At 38.0% G+C, this 24,439-nt stretch overlaps 1 protein-coding gene across 8 annotated transcripts in view; it reads left to right on the plus strand.

Annotated features, from left to right (window-relative positions):
* The window catches only part of PRKAG2 (protein kinase AMP-activated non-catalytic subunit gamma 2), a 225,368-nt gene extending 203,014 nt beyond the window's left edge, over positions 1-22,354 (plus strand). For 5 of the 8 annotated variants that reach the window (XR_011323754.1, XR_011323755.1, XR_011323757.1 and 2 more), the window contains 11 exons: positions 2,275-2,356; positions 3,895-3,953; positions 7,070-7,115; positions 7,915-7,969; positions 9,844-9,970; positions 10,753-10,918; positions 11,244-11,281; positions 14,050-14,196; positions 18,511-18,604; positions 19,331-19,474; positions 22,035-22,354. Coding sequence is in view for 3 of the 8 variants with exons in the window: in XM_069778231.1 (XP_069634332.1) it covers positions 2,275-2,356; positions 3,895-3,953; positions 7,070-7,115; positions 7,915-7,969; positions 9,844-9,970; positions 10,753-10,918; positions 11,244-11,281; positions 14,050-14,196; positions 18,511-18,604; positions 21,244-21,275 (846 nt within the window). In the remaining 5 variants the exon portion in view is untranslated. Of the gene's footprint in view, positions 1-2,274; positions 2,357-3,894; positions 3,954-7,069; positions 7,116-7,914; positions 7,970-9,843; positions 9,971-10,752; positions 10,919-11,243; positions 11,282-14,049; positions 14,197-18,510; positions 18,605-19,330; positions 19,475-21,243 lie in introns of all 8 variants that reach the window. The other 3 variants (XM_069778231.1, XM_069778234.1, XM_069778233.1) reach the window with 1 other exon arrangement.
* Positions 22,355-24,439: the final 2,085 nt, after the last annotated feature.

Consider the following 24,439-nt stretch of genomic DNA (forward strand, 5'->3'; position numbering starts at 1 on the left):
TAGCAAGAATTTGGAGGTTGCCTGAAGTCCTATAGTTAGTTGACTCTCCACATCTTTTCTGCTGTGGGCATGCTTCTTTTCCAGGTTATCAATTACACAGTTTGTAAACTTGTTTGAGGAGTTCTGTTACATGATTCCTATCTGACAGAAAGCTATTTTCCCCCTGGCTCTAGTAGATTAGCTGTTATCTTCTTGCTCTGATACAGCTTGAACATCTTACTCTTGCAGAAGACTTGGGCCATAAGCTGACTGACCGTTAACTTGTGTGACAGCTATTATTACTGAAATACATCAAAGCTGCAGGCTTTCAGCTTTAGGCAGTTTGAGTGTACTTTCCTCTGTTTTGCTGAAGAGTGGTTAGAACTTATTTTACCCCAAGGTGGAGTTAGTCTGTGTGAGCTCATTTCTGTCTCGTATCTGCTCCCCAAATAGCTCACTGCTGTTAGCTTTTGCTGCATTAACTGTAAGTGTGATGCTGTTATGTGGGAACACTTCATGTGTCTGCCTGGAGGGTTTCTTTATGGTTTCAGTCTTCCTTATGAATTCATATGTCCCTGTGGTGGATTTGGTAATGTTTGTTTTGCCTGACTCCTGCTTGTGTTATGAGGTGGCTAAATACCTCTGGGACCTTTCTGTTTAACCATTTTTGAGATAAATACTCCGTGGTGTGTATCTTATGGTCTTATTTGTGGTCCTGGGTATTTTTTTCCCCATATGGCTTCTTCAGTATTAATGCAGTTTAGGGGTGGCTGTTAAGCAGATCATTATTCCTCTTCATTGATGATATGGCAGAAGCATGTGTAAAGTCAGGAGGCAGCTTTGAGAATTGTCATCTGCTGAGGTCAGGAGGGTAGATTTCCTTCTCATGATCAGAGAGAAAGCAGTCAGGCTGCACAGAGGTAGCAAGAAATATGGATTGCTTTCAGAAGTCTAATCTTAGATTGGAGTTCATGTACAGTAGGATGACACCATGTATTTGAAACATTCACTGCAAATTACTGAAGTGTAGACGGAGGTGATGTGTTCTGGTGCGGAGTAGAAGTCTTAACTAACTTTTAGAAATTTAAACTGCTACATTATAACACCAGGTAGAGTCTAAATGGAGGTTCTGTCAAATATCATACGATACTGGTTATCATATGGATGGCTTTGCAAACTTTTCCAAGGAGGTTGTAGCTAACAATGGCAGACTTACTCTTTTTTTTTTTTTCTTACCTACATTTTTGTTTGCCCCTACCTTTTTGGATGCCGATTCCATTGACTGTGAAGCCCTTTTATTCCTGCATCTGTTGTGGAGAGGAGCCCCTTGGCACATAATTTGAAGTAGACACTTAAGATACCACTGTGTAATCGTGGTCTGTTCAGGTTGCAATCATCAAGCAATTGCAATTGCTATTTCTGTATTATTTGGACAGAGGACCAGTTTCATGGATGTAGAGATACAGATTGGCTAAGTCCTAGTTTTGTGCCAGGTCAAGACCTGGACAAGAACCATCACTTCTGTATTGTGTTTTCCATGTGAAGACTATTTAGTGGTACAGGCAGGACAGGAATGATAACATGCTCAAGCATATCACCAGATCAGGATTTTGAGGTACACTAGAGCCTGACTGCTTCATGCTTCAGAGAACTAGTGTTCACAGGGAAGTTTTTCTTTTCTTTTGAGAATGAGACTATAACCTTACAACCTCTAATTCAGAAACTGGGGAGGGTTAATTCATTAAGAAAGCAAGCATTTGGTTACATTTCTTTAGCAGCAAAACAGGCTACATATTCCTTTTCAGTCACAGCTTAGTCATATTTAAAATAATCAAACAACCCATTTTAATTTGTATAATTCATCAGTCTAAAAGCTGGAGAGGAAACGAGACTTATTGTTTCAGTCTTTTTTTATACAACTCTTGCTATAGTGAACATTAACTAGAATATAACACAATCTTTAAGTGTTAAGCTATATCTGTAAACTGGACACTTGCAATAATTCATTACAGATTTATTAAACATCATGATTATGGGGTATAACTTTTATGGATAATATCAAACAAGAATAAATGTGAGGTTGTTTTTGCTAAGCTTTTTTCTAAGCTTTTTAACCATCTTAGAAGTAAAAGGCTTGAAGTTTTTGTTCGGTGTGTGTAGTCTTTGTTCTAGTTTGAATGCCACCTACCTGTTTGTACTGCATTTTTTTCCTAGTAACTGGGGAAACCCTTCTGTTGGTGTCTGGTGTGCTAAATTAAGAGCAAAGATTTGTTTAGTTGTTCATTCTTCTTGCAGGTAAAGAAAGCCTTTTTTGCCTTGGTGGCAAATGGTGTGAGAGCAGCTCCACTGTGGGAAAGTAAAAAACAGAGTTTTGTAGGTAAGTAGTTCTAACATTAATCGGGATGACTTGAATTTCCAGGGTGCTTTACTATTGCAGAAGGTAGTCTGGGGCTAGCCATTGTCTAACATCCTAGAGCTATACTGACAAAGAGGGTTTCTTTTTCCTCCTTGTGACAAGTGAAATGTTCCCAGCTTTCATAGTGTTGCTGTGCTTTGAGAATCATGATTATTCTTTTAGGTCCTGACCTTTTGAAATTTGGTCTCAAATATGTGCATTTCACTGTATTTAAAAATAAAGGTAATGGTCACAAAAAGGAAATTTGAAAATAGGAACTATAAAAGGGAAGAATTTAATGTTACAGTAATATACATGCAATACGAGCATGTCTTTCTCTGCACGTTATCAGTAAGGTGCGCTGAAAAATCTTTAAATACTGGAACTAATGTTGAATGCTACAGATATGTCCCATATTAGGAGAAAAACATTAGATCTATGTATTGCTTCTTTAAAAGTCATGTAATTAATTGCCACAGCAATAACCTTCCAAAGTTAGATCTGTGTTGCAGTTAGAAAACAGGGTCATAGTCACAGTTACAAATATTATTACTTGACCTGGAATGTAAATGGAGGATTCTTGGAAATGAATGGTAGATTCTTTACAAAGCATTTGTTAAAATACTTTAAATACAAGGGGGGTGGAGCAGTAGTTTCCTGCAATATGTCTTAGGAATGGTGTGTCTTTAATTTTCTGTCTGTAACTAAGCTCTAGTGATATAAAGCTGACCTCCAGATTAATTTTTCCATTCCCCATTTCTTAGTTTCTTCAGTTTAGATGTAAGAGTAGTAAACAGTGGAGCAATTACATCTTCCCAAATTTAGAATTTGAATGCTCAAAAAAGATTAGTGTTTTCAGGTAACTAAACTAATCATCAATACTATATTACATAGTTTGGTGTTGGTGGTTAAAATGTATATACTATGGATGTACTATCTCTCTTTTTTTTTTAAAAAGTCATATTTCAGTACAGACATTGAGGATTACTGTGGAAATGATTATATGAAGTTCTTTAATAAGTAATATTCAAGAAAATGGATCATACTGTTCCTTCATTTGAGTCTGAGAGTCTGTCTGACTTGGCAAGTACATAATGAGAATGTGTCTTACTTGAGAAGAAAATGGAAGGCAAGGATAAGTCTCCTATGCTTAAAGATGTTCTAAACCCCTGCTTTTCTTTCCATGCTTTTGGGGGTGGATGCAGTCTGGATTAAAGGTTTTCTTTGAGTCAAATTGAAAGAAGAGGAGAAGTACATAGGTTATAATTTTGAATATTGTTTCAGAAGTGTGTTTTTTATTCTGAAGTATTGTATCAATGTGAAAGTGAATATACATAGTTTTGGAATTCCACTGCTGATTAGTCCAACACAAATAGTATGTTACATGGATTTAACGTTTATTAAATTACATACTGTGAATATAAATAGAGAAAATAACTGGAAGTTCTATATGTTAAGTATATATCTGAAGAACCTTTTTTTATATATATATATATATATATATATATCACTTTTTACAGGAATGTTAACAATTACAGATTTCATTAACATACTGCATAGATACTATAAGTCTCCAATGGTAAGTATGATGTTAAGCTATACTTTTATCATTTGCCATACAGTACAGAGACTGAAATATCAGACTGAAAGATTGATGATGATTGTTACTATTATTTAAGTCCTTGGAAGCTTAGATATATCATGGGTATACTCACTGCGGGGGTTTTTTTGAAAGAAAAGATGGCATTGTGAGCAAGGTAATAGAATGGTATCTGGATACCTAGGTTCAGTTCCCAGCTTTAGCTATGAAGGTGCTATGAGCTTGGGCAGGTAACGCAATCTGTCTGCTTCAGTTATACATGTATAAACATGAGGAATTTCCTTAATGAGTACTACCATTTATTATGTTTTGTGTGGTGCTTACCATAATGATAGCCTTCATTTTGGATACGAGGCCCAGCTTAGTTTTGCAACTAATGAATAATGCATTTGGGATGAAGGACCTGGCTTAACACACTTACTAAAAATTAGATGCGATATAAAAAGTATGAAGGAAAATACTTGATTATTGATCACTGTATTTATTTGTGTTCAGGTTGTTTCAAAGCACATATTTCAATAGCAATCAGAGCTCTATATAAATGGCAAACATCAACCAAAGAGCATTTGGGGAGGATGTCTAAGTTATGTGAAAAAGTTCATTGTATTTAAAAATCAAGTATGTATCTATGTGTGGTTCACGTGTTTTATATAATCACCTTTGTCTCATAACTATGATAGAGCTATTCCAAAAGGAACGTGCAGTTAAGTGGAATGCTAGCTTACAGAGGCTTGAATGCATTAAAAGGTTACTCTGTTCTTGGAGTGATGGTGTAGAATAAACAAGTTAAACTAGTTAAATATATGCAAATATTTTAGTTACATGGCTGAGTTGCGCAATCAGTTGGAGATCTGTTGACTTCAATTAACTGTAATTTAAAATTCCCATTGGCAGTCAGTTGATGAAATTCCCTAGCTTTCATGTTCATACAAACATTTACATCCCTTTCTTGTTCCTGTCAAATCATAATTCCCCCTCGACCAATTAAAACATACGTACTACATTTTACTAGCTAAAAAATCAAGAACAGTGGGATGAAGCAGACATCTAATCTATTAGGCTTCTCAAAGCTCATGTTAATTTTTTAAATTATAGTGAAATTCTTGTCAGATGCCAATAGTGTGGTACACTGTCCTTTCTTCTTGTTAAAGAATTTTTTCCCCTGGGTATTTACAAGAGGTGGTGGGAGAAGTAAATGAGAAGTGGTTGCACACTGGTAACTTCCTTAAAATGGTTTCCATATTGTAATGACCCTCAACCTCAATACTACCAAGTTTTTCATGTAACTTTACCTAAAGTCTGACTGTTGTCACTCCTGTTTATATTGTCTAACATCCTATTCCATAGCTTGTGCTTAAAATAGCAGCACTAAGGAGGAATAGCTGAGAAGTGACATTTGACTTGAGTGATTGATGTGTTCTTCTATTTAAAAAAAAAAAAAAATTGAAATAATGTTTCATCAGGGAATGCCCTAGTCTTAATAGGTAAAATTATGCTGAAAATATAGTTCTTAAGTTCTTAAGTCATTCTTTCTAAATGCATCAGAACACATACAGTGTGAAGCATGTCGCTGTTCATGTACTAGATAATATCTTTAAATGATTGAGAGGAACATGCAGGTAGTTTTTCCCTATAGTGTGGTCCAAGAACTAGGTTTAGCCTCATCTAATCAGCCTCTAAAGTAGTCTCCTATTCTTCTGATCACTTCAGTAGATCTTCTGAACTGCACTCCACTGTCTTAACTGCCTTTTTTATCAAGTGTCCTAAAAGATTATTTAACTTACATAGGTATCTCTTATGTCAGCCAAAAATGGTATATTTGAGTAGTCCAATTATAGTATATCAATTTAACATTCCCTTACACTCTTCAAAGGATGCTAATTCCAGAGAGTTATCTAAGTGTAGTCTCCTTCAGCTCAAAGATAAATGTAGTAGGCTTTGTGGAGACTTCTACCCTTCACCTATAAAGTCTTCAGCTTCTGCAGTGTTTGCAGAGGTACCTGACAGAAGACAGAAGTAAGGTATGACAGGCACCTTTGGCCTAGGCTATAGCAAGTGCAATTACTATTTCAAGTGGCTGGCTTGCAGCTTGATACCTTTAAAGAAAGGTAGCTTTCACAGCTGAAATCTTTTTAGAAAACCATCAGCAAGATGGAAGGAGCTGCTCTAGGGAGGTTATACAGTCTTTTGACAAAGAACTTAGTGAAATAGCTGCTAAACAGCCAGAAGTTGGTGACGTGACCATGTCTTTTTTGGTTTTATTTTGTTTTAAACTTCGAAGACTGGGCTCTTGAGAGTGGTTTGATGTTACTGTGGATCTGATCTGATGATAAGCTGCCATCAAAAGGTGCAGACTTGCCGCATCCTTTGTCCAGTATCTTTGCCTGTTCTTTTTGTGAGCCAGTTGAGGAAGCTAAACCAGCAGAAAACTAACATTTTTGTAACTTTTCTTTGCCTGTTTGGTTCCTGGGACCAGCTGAACACAGGTCAGATGAGCAACATTGCTGGCGCAGGAGAAATGCTGAGAGCATGCATGGCTTAGATGCAGTGTCTGAAAATATTTGAAGAATGTAACATCAGTAAAAGATTAAACTGGGGGGGGCGCGGCGGAATACAATGTCAGTTCTTCTGATTGAACTGAGCCACTAAACCAAGTGTTCTTGCTTGTTTATAATCAAGTAACAGTAAAATTCATCTCTGTTAGCATTAAGGAGTCAAGTGATCAGGGTAAGCTTTTTACTGGTTTGGGTGTGTGAGGAATCATCACAGGGTTTATGCTGCCATGATTGTTTTAAGGTGAGATAAATTACTGAGGAGATGTCTTTGAGTCTAAAAGAGATCTAGACTACAAACCTAGGCGGGTAAAAGATCTTTTCTGTCCCCTGAAATGATAGGTCCAGTATGGTACTCTGCATTGAGCAGGATTGCACCCTTTCTTCTTGTTATTGCCAAGAAATGTTATTCTGGACTGTTCTTACTTTGTTAGATTGCCTGCAATGAAATGTAAAGAAATTATTCAGATATTTATAATATCATGAATGATGTTGGGTTTAAAATAAATACTTCAATCTAAACTTTCCATCTACCCATTGTAGGTTCAGATTTATGAATTGGAGGAGCACAAGATAGAAACCTGGAGGGGTAAGAATATTTACTACTTGGTTGATAATTTAATATGTTCTAATGTTTTTCACTATAGTGGATTTTTAATTAATCATAGATTTAGCTTGTCTCTCTCCACATACTTTTTAATGAAAGCAAAAATATTAAAAGCTTGTCCATTGGCTCCTGCTGCTTGTTTTTCTATCTGAAACAGTATGTGGTCTGGGCTATATACTACTTTGCCACTCGTTCGTGATTAGTACCATCTTGCTCTTTAAGAAAGAAAAAAAGAAACTGGAATAAGGCAGCATGTATGGCTGTAGAGTTGATAAATATATGTGGAATGGAAATGTATCTGAGCTAGGATGCAAAATGAAGAGATGACCCTATTTATTGCGTGAACTGATGGATGAGCAGCAAGCAATGCCCGAGTGAATTGCATGATGCAATTAGAAATTTATACAGTGTGCTGAGTGTAAACGGAAGTGCTGAATGCAGGGAGGAAGCTTTATGTTAAAAAATAGACTATATGCCTTGAAATAATACATAGAAGTACTCCATGCAGCAGACCCCTCACAGAAAAGGAACCGGTAAAGAATTATTTGATGCTGTTGCAGTGACCCCTGGTGGTAATCAGTTTAGTCCCGCTTTTAAAACTTTCGGGTTTTTAATGTCAATATAGAGGAATGTGCATAAGTGGTAGAATAACTAAGGTAACTATACATATTGCTGTCTTTCTTCCACTTAATTTTGTACGAATGGATTCATAAAATGCTTTCATGAAAAAGCTAATGTTTTCATATAAAGTGGTAATGGTCTATTAATTTTCTATACACAGAGCTTTATTTACAAGAGACATTTAAACCTTTAGTGAACATCTCCCCAGATGCAAGGTAGGATTCTGCTTTTCAGTCTGCTTAACTTGAAATAAACTAACTCCATCTCAACACTGAATTTAAGACTTTATATAATAAGAAACAATTTATATTTTAAACCAGAGTACAATAATGAAGGACAGTCTTTTAATATAATCAGGAAGGTGTGGGAGCTTTTTTTTATTGTGAGTGAGGACTTCTTTTAATTATTCAAAGAGAATTTTTAGTTAAACTTTTGTCTTTTAGTAGTGTAACTGTTCTGGTAAATGAACTAGACATGGATCAAAATTAATTGCCCAAAAACATGCCAAAAAGGCAACATGATGACCCTTCAAACCAGCCTGCAAGTCATGTTCTTTTCACGAAAATAAAAAACTGTACAGAGCCTTTCAGCTGTCTTGTTCTCAGCAATCATAGTAGTTGAAAACTTACAGTACTTTTCAACACAAGTGACTTCCCTTAACTAAAAGAAAGACATTATCTGTGCGTTTTGTTCTGCGCTACTACTAGGTTGTGTTCCTTAAAATATAAATGACTGTCCTTTTCTTCTTGATGGAATTTGAAAGAAATATTTTTTAAACTGCCATTATACATTATTTACCAAAGGTAACTTGAGAGAGAGCTTTAGTTGATCACTTAACAACTCAAGTACTACTTAATCGCTGAACTGAAGAGCGCAGTTCTGATTCTTGCTTTCAGTTTGTGGAATAAGATTGCTTATGCCCTATTAAAGGAAACTGGTGAAGGGAGCTCTAGTGATTACCTCTAAGTGATGTTATACTGTATCCTCAGTTGAATTGCCATTAAGCCATGAATAAGTCCTTCAGTTAAGTCATAAGGAATGTATTTTGAATGGTAACTGGCTGCAAAGAATATTGTTAAGACAACAAAGTAGTACAATTGCTTTCAGTCAAAGGTGCAGCAAGAGAAGTATTGCAATAAAGAAGATGCAGTAGGACATGTATGAAAGGATACAGCAAGTCAACTTAAGACCTGATCCAGAAATGGACTTGGGTTCTGTGACAATCAGACTGCAGCACTTAAGAGTAGCTAAAAGCTTACTCGAGCAGTGGAATCTACAGTGCAATGGTGGGAATCTTGATACCGTGTATATCAAATGGGGATAGTTCATCCCTGTAATAGACTGAGAACATACAGTTTATTGTGTATGGGAAGAAGTCTACTTCAGCAAGTAGGTGTTTATCAAATTTTACTAACTTTATTGCTTACTAATTTATTGCAATTGGTGGTCAGCTGTTTTATTATAGTCTTACTAGGCCCAAGGAAAAAAAAACGTGTTACTTGCAAGAAGAGCAGACTTGCACAGGTCAGAGTATTGCTAAATCATAGTCTGCAGCATCTGGAGGAATGCTTCAGATCTCCTGAGAATAACTTTTTGCCAATCCCCCATGATAATTCAGTGAAGTTCTAATTGTTTTGGCTTAATTGCATATATGTACTTATCCTAGAAAATGTTATAAAAGTTTGGCATTGAGATGCATTAAGTGCAAGAACACTGTTTTTCACTGTTTGTCTCTGAACAGAAATATTCATTCTGAGTACAGGGGAACTGTAAGCACAGCACTCACTGGGAAAACAATTTACACCTGTGAAGAAATATTTCTGCTATGTTTTCTACCATAAAAAGTCACTTTCCATCACATTTTCTTACTGGTTTTAGATGTTCATGAGCATATCATTGTTGATGTATTTTACCAGCTGCAAAAGTTTAATTTGAAATCCCTTAACTTCTGTTTTCTATAACATTAAAGGTAATGCAAATAATTACTCATCATATGTACTTCATGGGAGTTTGTAAATATGTGTATATATTACTTGACACTACTAGCTAGAACTCATCCATTTAAAAAAAAAAATGTTTTCCTCCTCAGCCTTTTTGATGCTGTATATTCATTGATCAAAAACAAAATCCACAGATTGCCAGTTATAGATCCAGTCAGTGGAAATGCACTTTATATACTTACCCATAAAAGAATCCTCAAGTTCCTCCAGCTTTTTGTAAGTATTTAAAATTACACTTTGCTTAACTGATTTTTTTTTTTGCGCCCAGTAGACATCTTTAATGTTAAGTAATTTAAGTTTTAGTATAGAAACTTTGTGATAAACTTCCATATTCATTGTCTCTGTCCATATCTTTTTTTGATAACAGAGAAATTAAAGCTTGATATAGGACCTGTACATTACCTTTACTTTGTTTTAGTCATTTAAAGAAACCTAAACACCAAGGACTTGTCTTGGCTATGTGAGTAATTTGCTGTCCTTTCTGGAAGATCTACTCAGGTTCAGAAGCTTGTTTACATGAAAAGAAAAATTAATTGTGTCCCAGAAACGAGATTATCATAGGCTACAGTGAATAACGTTAGTCACAGGAATGAATAAGAGGCCAAACAAAGGAACAAGAGTTCAAAATAAGCATTCAGCGTGTAGTATGTTTTGCTGTCTTCTCTCTGCAGTTTCAGTGGGTATGACCTAGCTTAGGATCCAAAGCTTTTAGTGATGGGTTACTCCAAAAATAAATGAGAAAAAAAATCAGTTACATAGTCTTAATTTAGAGTTGCTTTGAACAGAAGTAATGCGTCTAGATCTGAGCTTGTTTTGGCTTTATGTTCATCTAGTAGCAGATTACTGTAATCTGTAACAATCATTTGGAATCTGTAGATGGATGAGAGAATACAGATTTCGTGATTATATGTACCAATCATGTGGAAACACAGTAGGTGTACAAGACATGGTAGGTGCAGAAAACTGCACTGTAAATAAATTCATTCTGACTTTCCTAGATGTCAGAGATGCCAAAGCCTGCCTTTATGAAGAAGAATCTGGATGAACTTGGAATAGGAACTTACCACAACATTGCCTTCATACATCCAGACACTCCTATCATTAAAGCCTTGAATATATTTGTAGAGAGAAGGATATCGGCATTACCTGTTGTGGATGAGTCAGGTGTGTGTTGGATCTTCTGTATAAAAAAGCGTGGTAAGATAAATGGTGCTGAACCCTGGATTGATGGGCGGGGGAAGGAGAAAGAATTAAAAAAAAAAAAGGCAAGGGGAGAAGGGGAATATAAAGAAATATTTGTGCAAGATATAGGTTGATAGGCTTGAAAGAACTTCATGGTTTGGTAGATTGTTTGGGGTTTTTTCCCATCTTTCCTTCTTGACCTGTCTTTTTTCTTTCTGTGTAATGCTAAGTTAACAAGTGAAAGCAGGAAGCAAGAAGACTAATTTTGTATTTTAAGCATTTTATTAACTTTTGTTTTTCTTTTTAGGAAAAGTTGTAGATATTTATTCCAAATTTGATGTAATAGTAAGTATATCTCTTAAAGTCTATTAAATATTTTATGTGCAGTAAGCATTTGCAAATTAATTTGTTAATATGTCACTTTTGGCTGTTTTGTGCCTTAGGCTTTAGTTAACAAACTGAATAAAACATTCAATTCACCCTGCACAGCATTTTTTATTATTATTTTTTTATTTAAGCTATCCTTAGTAATACTACTTGCACATAGGCATCTACTGCTCTGGATGTTACCCAAAACTAGATCTGGCTGTACTCTTACAAAAAGAGGGCGTAGGGTTTTTTATGTTTGTTTCTATTTTTGAGATAGGTTTTTCTTTTCCCAGCTGCTGCCATTCTACAGTCTGTTTTCAAAAAGAATGCAAATTTCTCCATGCAGTCTGGGTACTTTGTATGACTTGACCTTCTCACTGAATTGGCCCGTGCTTTTGTGTGAGTCTCTGGCTCCAAAGTATTGCATCTGTATTCCTTTTGGTTTAGATCTAATTCAGGCCACTGTTTCTGGTTTTCCCTCAGGAGTGCAGCAGTGTGGTCAGATTCATGCCATGGTTTGCCAACCTCAGAGAGCAAGGGCTCTTCCAGTCTTGTGGTCTTCAGAAACTGGAAAAAGATATTTAGGGTTTTTTATCCCTAACACCCCCCCCCCCAGCTGTATGTACCTGCCTTCTAATTGAAACTTCTGATAGATACCTTATTTTTTTAGAGATTTAAGTGCCCAAGTTGCTTGTTCCACCAGCCTGCTAGTGCTAGTGAAGAATCCAGATGTCTGAAATGCTGCGTAGAATGCTTTCAGAAATATGGAGAACAGTCCCAAATGGAAATACTTTAAGCATATAAGTATCTCTGGCTGTTTCTTTTTGTTCTTTGGGATTGTCTACTGTGTAAGATCCTGTTCTGCCATAAAAGCTGGTCAGGGAATAGGTAGTAGCTGTAGCAAAAGTGATCTAACATATGAAAGACAATGAAATTTCACAGTTGGTGGGTTCAGTGTTTCAGTTTATCTTGTAACTGCATTAGACTTTGAGGCAGGACGTGTTTCCTTTATTTGCTGTTCTTTTTCAGAAAGACACCAAAAGGAAGAGGGTTCCTTATGTTTTTCACTTCTTTTCTCTTTTTAAGTGATGGGGCAACAAAAATTATAGGATTTTTCAAGATGCTGGATCATTTCTTTGGAAAAATTATGTACTGGGGTTAGGGAAAAAAACCACCACAAAGGCTTTAGGATATAACTGTTTGCTCCTAGCTAGTAACATGGGAAGGAGTTAGGGCATCTACTGATAATTTGAGATTTTCCTCACATATACTAGTTTGCTTATTAAATGGGGCCGGGGGAAAGATGCTATTCTTAAAAGATAATGACTGTTGAGGCTTCCAGGTTTTCATCAGTCTGCTTCAACCTGATCTTCAAGCTTTAAAAGAAGAAGGAGGAGAAAAAAAAAAAAGTATAATCTTATCTTCCAATAAACATAGAATTTGCAAGATTCAACTGGTGATATTTAACTTGAAACCATGTGGCTAATTGCTTACTTAAATCAGTGTTTTAAGCTATGCCTGTATATACAGCTGGCTAAGTTGATAGATTTCTTTCATTTTAATAGAGTTCTGAATTCATTTTTGGGTTCTTGACGGGAGAAACCTGGGAATGGTGTGATGGTATAGAAATAGCATTATATTACACTAGTTATTTTGTGTAGGGTGACTTCAGTTTGCAGAGGCTTTTTTATGTTCTCCTAGTGTCCTTCATTAGGAATTAATGAGTAAACCAAAACTGCTTGTATCTTCATGATCATCTCAAACCTATCTTGTCATGTTCAGTGTAATTCAATCCAAAAACTTGACCAATCACAGTATATTCTAGCCAAAAATTAATTTCATTTTATTGCTTGGTCCAGTGCTTTCATTTTAAAGGTCTGTCTTTGTTCTTCCTTCAGTGCTTTGGTACACAAAATCAAGAGGCCAGGATATGCCAACACTTACCAAAATATCACTATGATTTTGCCTACCAAGAAAGCTTTAGCTGGTCTGGACAAAGTCCTCTTGCTACAAACGTGGTCCTGTTCTTAAAATGAAAGTTGAGAATGTCAGCTTTCAAACTCTTTTAATCTTCTTCATTTTAGTGGTGGTGATAGGTTTTCATTTATATTATTTTTATAGTACTTATTAAAATACACATACACACACACGCAAAAAAAAAATTGTTGTCAAATGGCAGTGCCAGCACAGTCCAGGAGAGGGAGTTTGAGCCCACAAATAAGAAAAGTGAAGAAAATCTCTAATTTGTTCTCTTAGATCTCCACTAAGATCTACTTCGTGGGTGGTGTTCAGAGCAGTTGGTATCCTCCCCTATCTTATGAAAAACAAACAACAAAAAAAATGTATATTCTTAAAGCATATCCTGTATATTCTAAAATCTGTAGAACTTCATGTTTACATTTTCTACTCATGGCAAAAGCGGGATGAGTGACATCAAGCCAAATATCAGATAGCAAAGTAAGGAGACTTTCATTGGCCTAATGCATATCACAAAACAGTTTTATCAGTTAACCCAGTCTGTCATATGGTGTTTAACAGAGTTGCATGCTTGACTGTTCCCAAAAACTGAAGCTGAAGAGCATCTGCTTTATTTAACATGTGACTTGGAATAGACTCAATTTACACCAGAAATGTGTATCTACTTGATGCCAAAATATTTACTCTATTGAGTACTTTATTACTAAGTACTGAGATGTGTTATGTGCCTTGGGGTTTTTTTTGTTTCTTTTTTCTTTTTTTTCCAGAATCTTGCTGCTGAAAAAACATATAATAACCTAGATATCACGGTGACGCAAGCCCTACAGCACCGTTCTCAGTATTTTGAAGGTGTTGTGAAGTGTAGTATGCTGGAAACACTGGAGACCATTGTGGATAGAATAGTGAAGGCTGAGGTGAGCTCACTTTGTATTTTTCCCTTTATTGTAAGTTAAAAGTTGTATTACCAAACTAATAAACAGTAGAAATTTATCCTTTTCAAGTTATTTTGGTTACTTGGTGGAAGTATTTTTTTCATAACTACATGTGTTGAGTATTACTTTGCTTTATAGACTTAGATGATAGGTGCTTAGAGGGATGTGCAAAATATTGTACAGTACATCTGTAATAATAGTTGGTTATTTGCATTTCTGTTTTATGACATTAACTGAACTGAATGCAAAGCTCCTTTGAAAAAATCAAGTTTATTCCAAGCCTATCGTAAGTTTTGCAGAGAAATAATTCTTTAAATTCCAGCTTACGGCTAGAGTTGATTGGCATATTGTTCAGGAAATTTAATGGGTACAATTAATTAATGCATACGGAGTCCTGCACTGCTGTCATAGAAATACTGTGAAACAGGGTGCGGTGGGTCAACCCTGGCTGGACACCAGGTGTCCACCAAAGCTGTTCTATCACTCCTCCCTCCTCAGCTGGGCAGGGGAGAGAAAATATAACAAAGGGCTCGTGGGTCGAGATAAGGACAGGGAGAGATCACTCAACCGATTACCATCATGGGCAAAACAGACTCAACTTGGGGAAAATTAATTTATTGCCAATCAACCAGAGTAGGGTAATGAGAAATAAAACCAAATCTCAGAACACCTTCCCTCCACCCCTCCCTTCTTCTTGGGCACAACTTCATTCCCAGATTCTCTAATGAGCCCCGCCAGCGGCGCCGGGGGATGGGGAATGGGGGTTATGGTCAGTTCATCACATGTTGTCTCTGCCGTTTCATCCTCTTTAGGGGGAGGACTCCTCACACTCTTCCCATGCTCCAGCGTGGGGGCCCTCCCACAGGAGACAGTCCTCCACAAACTGCTCCAGTGTGGGTCCCTTCCACGGGCTGCAGTCCTTCAGGAGCATACTGCTCCAGCGTGGGTCCCCGATGGGGTCACAAGTCCTGCCAGAAAACCTGCTCCATGGGCTCTTCTCTCCACGGGGCCACAGGTCCTGCCAGGAGCCTGCTCCAGTGGGGGTTCCCAAGGGGTCACAGCCTCCTTCGGGCACCCACCTGCTCCTGCGTGGGGTCCTCCCCGGGCTGCAGGTGGAGATCTGCTCCCCTGTGGACCTCCCTGGGCTGCAGGGGGACAGCCTGCCTCACTATGGTCTTCCCCACGGGCTGCAGGGGAATCTCTGCTCTGGTGCCTGGAGCACCTCCTCCCCCTCCTTCTGCACTGACCTGGGGGTCTACAGGGTTGGTTTTCTTGCATCTTCTCACTCCTCTCACCAGCTGCAGTTTCTGTGCCTGCCGCCACTTTTTTCCCCTTCTTAAATATGTTGTCACAGAGGTGCTACCACCATCGCTGATGGGCTCGGCCTTGTCCGGTGGAGGGTCCATCTTGGAGCCAGCTGGCCTTGGTTCTGTCAGACATAGGGGAAGCTTCTAGCAGCTTCTCACAGAAGCCATCCCTGTAACCTCCCCCCCCGCCCAAAACCTTGCCACACAAACCCGATACACAGGGCCAGAAGATACATTCTTGTGAAGAATCCTTCACTAACTGCTCTTGTAAATTACTTATCTGTGTGCTTTCCATTCTTTTGGTACTGTTTTTCTTGTTTGTTGGTACTGGGAACTTTCTTATACATGGAGGTGAATGAGTATGTAGGTCTTCCTCCCCTGTTATGCCTTTCTGCAGAAGAAAACCAGTATTACCAGTTTCAGTTGTCTCCAAGGTGTGATCAACTCCATTTAGATGCTTCAACTTCTTCAATGACAAGATTTTTTTTTTTTAAACTTCAGGGCTGTAACCATACATACATTTGATGTGAGCAAAACTTCTACTTTGTTAATAATCTGTTAGAACCTCCATTTAGCAATGTTTACTTGTAACTTTCTGCATCTGCTTGATTTTCTTCCTGAAATTGAATAATTTTAGTATTGCTGATATACAGATTTCAAATTTAGGTAATTTTATTACTATGTTAAGAAGCTTTAGACATTTGGGTTTTAAGAACAAGTCCTACCCTTTGGTTCAGTCTAAACATAGCATTGCAGATGGAGTGACACACTTCACTCGTAAGAGAGAAGTAGCAATATGTTTTTTGATATAAAACAGTGATTTAACAAAGTTTGACAGTAAATGTGATAGTGGTTTAAGAAGATTCAGTGGCAAGGTTCACTTGATACTTACTGCATAGAGGACAGGGTCAGACAAAACTGTCAGGGAGACCCTCCCGTTGAGTTATGAGGTTCAGAAAGGACCCCCTTGCTTTCTAAACTCCTTCTCAGGGAGGAGTTTAGGTGCAGCTGGGTCCACTCCTAGTCTCAGACTTGGTCAGTGGTTTATGTGTAAAGCATTGTATATGCACAATCAATCCTTTATATCACTTAGCTAAGATTTCAAAGTTTAGCATGCCATTAATCACTGAGAATTTGTTGCAGCAAGGAATCTCTCCATCTCGAGGAGTAACCTTGAGAGGCATCCCTAAGCACGGGGACACCCTGGCGTCCTGCTGCTGTGCAGGAGAGCTCAATGGGCCCTGGGCTGTCCACTATTGAAGGAGTAAGATAATTGACTCATAGTCATATTTGCATACCGACTACAGATGTTAGCTTCTTCCAAATTTGGCTTGAGTTGGACATTGACCAGCACTGTGGTTAGGTGGCGCATTGTTCAAATTAGCCCTTGGTTATTGTATTGTTATCTGTCTCCCCAAAATCCACTTTGAGATGGATGCAGCCATCACAGCAGACACATCCGCTGGTGATTATCACTTGATCAGGATTATGGGAAATACAGGTCCTGCTTGGGGGCGAGAGGGGGGGAAGCACACTGCCACACATAGTGAGATTATATGTCAAAATGAGTCAGTCAAAACTACAAGCTATTTTTAGCTGCCAGACGAGTGCTTGATCTTACTGGAAGTGAAACAATTACATTGTCCATTTTTCTTGAATTCATTACACTGAGAGAAGATTAAAACCATTAAATATGTGCATATACAAAACTAATAATGCCATCTAAAATATCACAATATAGTTTCATCAAAAAGAAAATCAACAATATTTTCTCTCCCCCCTCCCCCCCCCCTTTTCTTTCCTCCCTGTATCGGGTGGGTATGACTGTTAAAATAATTCAGAGCTCCTCTTTCCTTGTATCTGACTAGCAATGAAGTGGTTGACCTCAACCATAAATTAACATATCTATTAAATCAAGACTGATAAAGCTTTCTTGCTGTCACCTCTGTGAGAAGATGAGAAAAATTCTTTTTACTTTCTTTACCATTATATCTGATTGTTTGAACTTAGGTGAATTCTCTCTCTTCACTATTTTAGGTAAAAAGTAAACATGTAGCAGGCTCTCAGCTTTTGACAAACACCCTTTTTAGGATCGCTTACTGAGGAGCTGGTTCAGCTGTGATGTTCAAGTTATGCAACTCTGTGCCCATTTGCAGTAGGCTCTGGTGCCAGCACTGACATTAGGGCACTCTCCTGGTTCTGCAGTGGTCTTTCACTGCTGTAGCCTGCTCTGGCCAATGAGCCTCAGGATATAGAGAATCCACCTACTTTCCCTACAGTTAGGACAAAAGTTTTGTACTATAAAATATTTCCTAGAATAGATTTGTAAGGATCATTATTTAAAAATACAGTCTTACTGTTGATAAATCTTTCTTCCAAGTTGTGTCCATGTGTTTATTAACTCTACAGTGAGTTTGCATAGATAAGTTGAATTTTTTTTTTCTGTCTTCATGCAAAATGAAGATTTTTAAAACCAACCTGGCAGTCAGTTTCAATTGTGTAGCCCTGTGAGAAAAATTAGGTTAAACCCAACTTGGACATGTGAAGATACAACAAGTTTTAATGCTGTGCCCCTCTCTGAGAAAGTATTTTTCAGAAGGAAGCCTCATTTTATTACTGTATCTTATTTTTTGAGATCACAGGCTGAGTTGAGCAGAGCCTGTAAATTGGGGAAAAGTGTTTGATGCGAGTGCCACTTTTTGAGAGCAGAAGTATTTTAAAGACCTAGATCTTGGCTTAGCTGTCACTTCAAATCTGATTTTGTTGCCATGTCGGATAGCTGTGTGCTTTTGAAACATGTACTAGTTTTCATTTATGTAGGGCAAGCATGTTTGTATTGCTGTGTGAGTTGGTATTGCTAACATTTTGAACCTTTTTTTTTTTTTCTACTTGTCTTCATACTGCATTACTTTAAGATTTTGGTTTTCTTTGCTTCAGCTACTACTTTAAGTCAGGCAAATATATTTCAAAATATTTTCCCTGCTTGCAGGTTCATCGTTTAGTGGTAGTGAATGAAGCAGATAGCATTGTGGGTATCATCTCCCTTTCTGACATTCTACAAGCTTTGGTACTCACACCAGCAGGTATGGATGTTGCCTTCTGTCCTTTGCCATAAGTCATTTGGTAGTGTGTACACCCTACTGGTTTTAATCTATTTGGCAATGACAAACTTTTGATTTTCAACTTATGTAACTGTTTGATCATAGTTCTTAAATACACTTTTAATTTCACTTCGGGGAAAAAGCTGACAAAATATTAACTGTCAGTCTTTTGTTCACTGAGGAATGCATGCAGAAGCTTCATGAAAAAAGAAAAAAAGGTCCTGATTAATGTTTTAACAGGAAAAACAGGATGAAGTTGAATGTTGTATGTATAGACAACATCTACAACAGGGTGCCTTCCCGACCTTCCTGAATTTCTGTGCTCTGGCCAAGTGCTCCTAGTGTGGATGCGGCTGTGCTTTCCACTAGCTCTGCAAAACCACCTCCTGGGAGCCCTGCAGTTGTCAAGCTACGCTGTGGGTTTTGGTTGGCACAACTATGTCAGAGGCGGTACCCCAGATCACCAGAATTATTCCAGTAGAAATCTCTAGTGTATTACTGAACACGATCAGGTTCCTTTTAACAAGAGTATCCAATGATAGGTTTATTTCTGCTACTTTTATGTTGGTTGGTTGAGTGGGGTTGGTTTGGGGTTTTTTGTTGTTTTGGTTTTTTGTTGGTTTTTTTGTTGTTGCTGTTTTGCCCAAGTTACTAACATGCTTTGCGTTCTTAATTGTAACTTCACTTTGACCACATAAATGACTTCAGTGTCACAAGAACTAAAGCAAAGCCCTCTTTTGGCTTTGTAAGGAAGACAAAAAACATATTGAGGATTACAATTTTGCTTCAAAAAAAACCCCTCAGGCTAAACAAACAGAGCTGGGTACATCCTTCAAAAAAGGAAGTGTAAATGTGAGCGTAACTGTGATCTCTTACTTGCACTGATAGGTAACATGATAAAGTAAATGTCTTTCTCTGTATATTTAAAGAAAAATTAATGTAGCTTTTAAAATAATAAGGTTTCTCCTCTGAAAAGAAGTAATCAGTGATACTGCTAGAGGTATTATGTTAGTGCATCTGGTTCCTTTTACGGACCTGGAAGAGCAAGTAACCCAGCTTTCTGTGAAAGGTATGGATGAGAAATCAGCCCAAAGACCTGGGTCAAATGGGCTTATTGCCTAGAAGGAGATGGAGGGACATATGTCTCTCCTAAGAGGGAGATGTAAAGACAGGCAGTTGGTGCCTCTCCAGGCAGAGGACGTAGTTTCCCTCATGAGGAGGGTAGAAGGATCCAAGGAGAGTAGAACTTAACTGTTAATGGAGCAAAGTTTAGACAAAAAAGATGAATCTGGATACTGACAAACCAAGAGCTTTGTTATACTGGAATTACATGGACACTTAAGTTACAACTCTTGTGAGCTGATATCAACAGCGCTCTGTAATTAAAAAGGGCAGTTCCTGCTCCCCTACTCTGGGCCATGTGCTTCTGGTGTTTAGTGTGTGGGCAGCACCCATGCTCATGAGATCCCTCTGTGAGCTGCTTTAACTCATTGATCAAACAGGAAACTGAGCCAGCAAAAAAGCTGCAGTTTTGTCAGTTTGGCACACTAAACTGGCTCACAGAAGAGTCTAGTACTGAGTACAGGGGTTAGAGCAACAGAGGGGGCAGGATTATGCTACTAGAAGAGATGAGGTGAGGGAAGGCATTTTTTAGGAGCAGTTAGGCGTTATATTGCAGTTCCACAGGCAACTGCCCGATTTTAGATTGGGATTTGTCTCATGAAGTGAGGATGTCTGCAACGTAGATCTAGTTTGTAGAGTCCAGAGTGTGATATACCTCTTAAAGTGGATGCGTAAGAACAACCAGATAAATCATGCCCTAAAAGTGTCCATTTCTCTTCACAGACTAGAAAGGAAAATTTATTAACTGGCAGGAATTAAGACCAGCCTGCATTAGGGGCAAAAAGTATCGGTTGTGGTGTGAAAACTGGATGTATTTAATGAATCTTCTAGTGTTTGATTATACATTACAAGTAGTAACTCCAGGTTGCTGGCACGAGATTTTTGCTCTCTAGAGTTGGATGCTGAAGCCAAACTCACCATAGGGTTCAGTTGTTGCCCGGCATGTGGCTAGTTTGAGTACTTGGAGAAGAGGCTAGATGCTGTATAGTCCTGCTGAACAGGTCTCTTGGATCCCTGCTGTAAGCAAAATCTGCCTCTGAGCCAGGAAAAATGGATCCATCAACACAGTGTAGTTAAACTGAATTCTTACATCGTTTGTTCTCAGGCAGGACTTAATTTTTTGAGGCTATTATGATGATTAAGCTTGGCTTCTAAGCTGATGGACAGGTTTGGGGTGTGGCTTTTTGGTTGGGGTTTTTTAAAATAAATTTTTGTGCCAGGGAGAATCTTCAAAGCCACTTTTAGTAACTTCCCGGAAGAGTACTTAGACTACCTTGGCAATGAAGTTTGAAGCAATAATGGTCTCAAGGCCTTCCTCACTATGTTTTACGTTAGCATTTAGCAATCCTGCAGTATGTTCTTTATAAATGGTGTCCAGTACTAAGACTCTGATAACGTGGTCAGACACAGTTCCAGCATTCAGAATGAGCAGTGCTTTTCCGGAAGCCAAGTGCTATGTGCATAAGGAAATCACGCATGCTTTCCTCTTCTGTTAACAGGTGCCAAACAAAAGGAGAATGAAAGTGAATGACTGCTGTGAATGTATACACGTTTGTAGGAGAACTCGAACAAAGTTTCTGGGTCAAGTTTGTCTCAAGAACAGTGACTGCAATAGAACAGAGCAGGATGGTTGAGAATGTGTATTGGGACTTAGTGATGGATGATGAGTCTATTCCCCCCAGTGATGTCGCAAAAAAAGCAGCATGACAAAAGCTTATGTTAAAATGTAGGCTCGTATTTCAAAATGTCTTCAAAACATTTGCTGGAAGACTTCACATGATGTCCTTCATTAAAATGCACTGTATTCTGAAACTTTTTCATTTTGTATTTGACAGAAGTCACTGGTCAGCAATGGATATATGTGACATAAGGCAAGTGTATGGCATATTCATATCATAGTGCCTTATGTCAAAATACAGCAATATGTCATCACTGTTGCCCATCACTGTCAAAGGAAGTATTGTGCTAAATGAGACACTGTATTTGAATGTGAAAGTCTTTAAACAAAACCAAATCAGTTTCAGTTCTCATTAGATTTGTCATAAAAGCTGTAATTTGAATATCGGTAGACTTCTTTAAAACTTCAATGACAGTTTTGTGTTAAATGTTGCATTCTGAACCAAGATGTAAAACAAGACTGATTTTAAAAACAGCTTTATTTATTTTTACTTTCATGACAATTTTTTACACATCTTTGGTGGATAGCTAAAATTTCACCATATCCATTAATAAACTGTTGATTGTTATACAAACAAGTGGTAGATTTTCTCATTATTTAAAACTGTTGCAGAAGCTGTGGCCCGTTGATCAGTCTGTATCACTTGAGTTGAAGATTCCAGAAGCATGGATCGAAAATGCTCTGTCCTGTAACACAGAGGCACCATGGAGGAAATGAGGTGCCAGGGAACAGTATTTTCATCTGTATTAAAGTGTAAAACGATGTTTGTACAACAAAACCGAAACTTTTTATTGTATATGATTTGTACAGAAGTGGAGGAGTAAGGAAAGCTGTGGGGTATTTGCTCATGTAAATGTACTGTAAAGTTTGAAGATGAGACTTTTATAATTGTAGATTCTTGTAGATGGAAGAAATTAAACCCTACAACATCAGTTTGTTTTCAGCGGTTCTTGCCAAGTTCTTTTGCATGTATAAATGTACGTGCATTTTGATTAGTGTAAACTAAGTGTAGAAGCATTCTTATTTTCCTTTGACTTTAAAGGTGGCTTATGCTAATGAAATAATGCAGGCAGTACTACTTCTTACTGTGTTTCCAGCCTGAATACTGTACTGGAATAATGCAGCAAATTGATCCATTATTTTTCCATTTATAAACATTGAGGTAAAAGGTTAACAGTTTTGTTTGCTTTTATAAAATGTGATATGTTTAATAGTAATCAAAACCCCATTCTTTAGAACTTTTTCACTTTCAGTAAGAATTTAAATTTTGAACTAAATGTGTGAAAATTTTCTTCTTACTGGCATCTTTCATGTATAAAAATATTCCTGTAGTATGTAATGGAAACTGTTCTCTTAGACTTTATCTCTATTTATTTCTTACTCTGTGAAAAATATTGTCAAATCTTCTCCGGCACCTTTTCTGACTAGGTAAATACCGACTCTGTTCCCTGCAATTCGGATGGTATTGAATTGAAGTAGCTGGTTTGGCCTAACAACAGCGACCTTAGGGTCTGGTGCCGATTGCTGCCATCAGAGGTGACATCAGCACAGCTCTGATATTTCTTTGTTGGGGAGACAGAGTGATAGAAACTAAAAATAGTGGCTCTCATTCTTTGTGGGGTGTGTGGAGGGGATAATTTGTGGTAGATGAGAACTTTGTATTAAGGGTAAGTGGTCGGCAGTACTACCTGCAAATGCCACCCAAGCGCCACAGATTGCAATGTTGGGAAAGCCCGGACAGGGCTCCAGCACCTGCACTGTGGCCTCCTCTAGGAGATGGGATGCCAGGGAGTTGCCTAAACGCATCACAAGATCTCTCTACCTATCACTATATATGCATGAGCATACTCTTCAGCCCTATATTCAAGGGATTTTTGAGATAAGGGTTGAACCAGTGGTAGGTACTTCTTTATATATTTTATTTTTTAGCACAAAGCCTTTTGGCCCTGTTCCATGCAGACAGCTTTGGGCCTGTCTGCACAAATTAGTATGCAGAAAGCCAGAATGAATTTGCAGGTTTTGAACAACCATGTACAGACTTCCTATTTTAACATTATTACAAGTGCTGTTGATGTGCTGTGGACACAGGACTAGCAAAATCATAGAAAGCAGCCTCCTCAGTGATGCAAAACTGTATTTAGAGAATTTCCACCCTTTCTGGAATTCAGTTCTGAGCTTTGAATTTGTGAGAAGTAGAATTGCAGTGGTAACTCCACAAGCATGAATAAACAGCAGTGCTCTCAAAAGGCACTCCGCTTGTACTGGCATAAGTACCAGTGCTGATGCAGTAAACACAACTAAAGAAATCGTGTCATTTGTAATACAGATCAGTTTACTACAGAGCTAGAAAAATGCTTGTTCCAGCACCAGGGAGGGACAGGAGTAAGTAAATGAGGGTAGAGAACTGAGGGGTGACTCAGCAGCACTGCCGCATGTACCAGATTAAAGTGACAGTGCAACTAAAGCTTTGACCTAGGACTTTGCATGGCTTGCGAGAGGCCTCAGCCATGGGAAAGAATGAATAAAACATCATTAAACTCGAGTCCTTTTACATTTTTTTTTTCCTTTGGACAGACAGCAAGCAGTACCTATAGATCTGAGACCACAGCAATGGCTCCAGGTGCTCCCTTTCTTTCCCCAGACAGGAGCATGCTGCAAATGGAGATGGCAGTAAGCTTCCCCAGTGACTCTGCTGAAAGCCTGTTCAATAGCATAGATATCTGTCCTGAGGATGTGAGACACTGCAGAAATGGATTCTATTTCAACCAGCAGGACTGTAAAACACGTGATTGATTCCTGTGCTTCCCTGTGCATTTCCTTGCCCAGCAAGAGATGTCTGTGAAAGATAATTATTCTAAAGGGCTTCTTGTTCTTGGAAGGGAGGAGATTAAGTTTGGGGTTTACCTACTCTGGGTATTTTTAGCTGTTTAGGTGTAAGAAAACATTTCTTAGTGAACTTCAGCCCTCAATATTTTTCAGTATCTAGAGGTGCTCTGAACTAATTTAGGAAAAATGCT

The sequence above is a fragment of the Haliaeetus albicilla genome, chromosome 2 (genome assembly GCF_947461875.1).
Source record: "Haliaeetus albicilla chromosome 2, bHalAlb1.1, whole genome shotgun sequence".
In the NCBI taxonomy this organism is placed as follows: Eukaryota; Metazoa; Chordata; class Aves; order Accipitriformes; family Accipitridae; genus Haliaeetus; species Haliaeetus albicilla.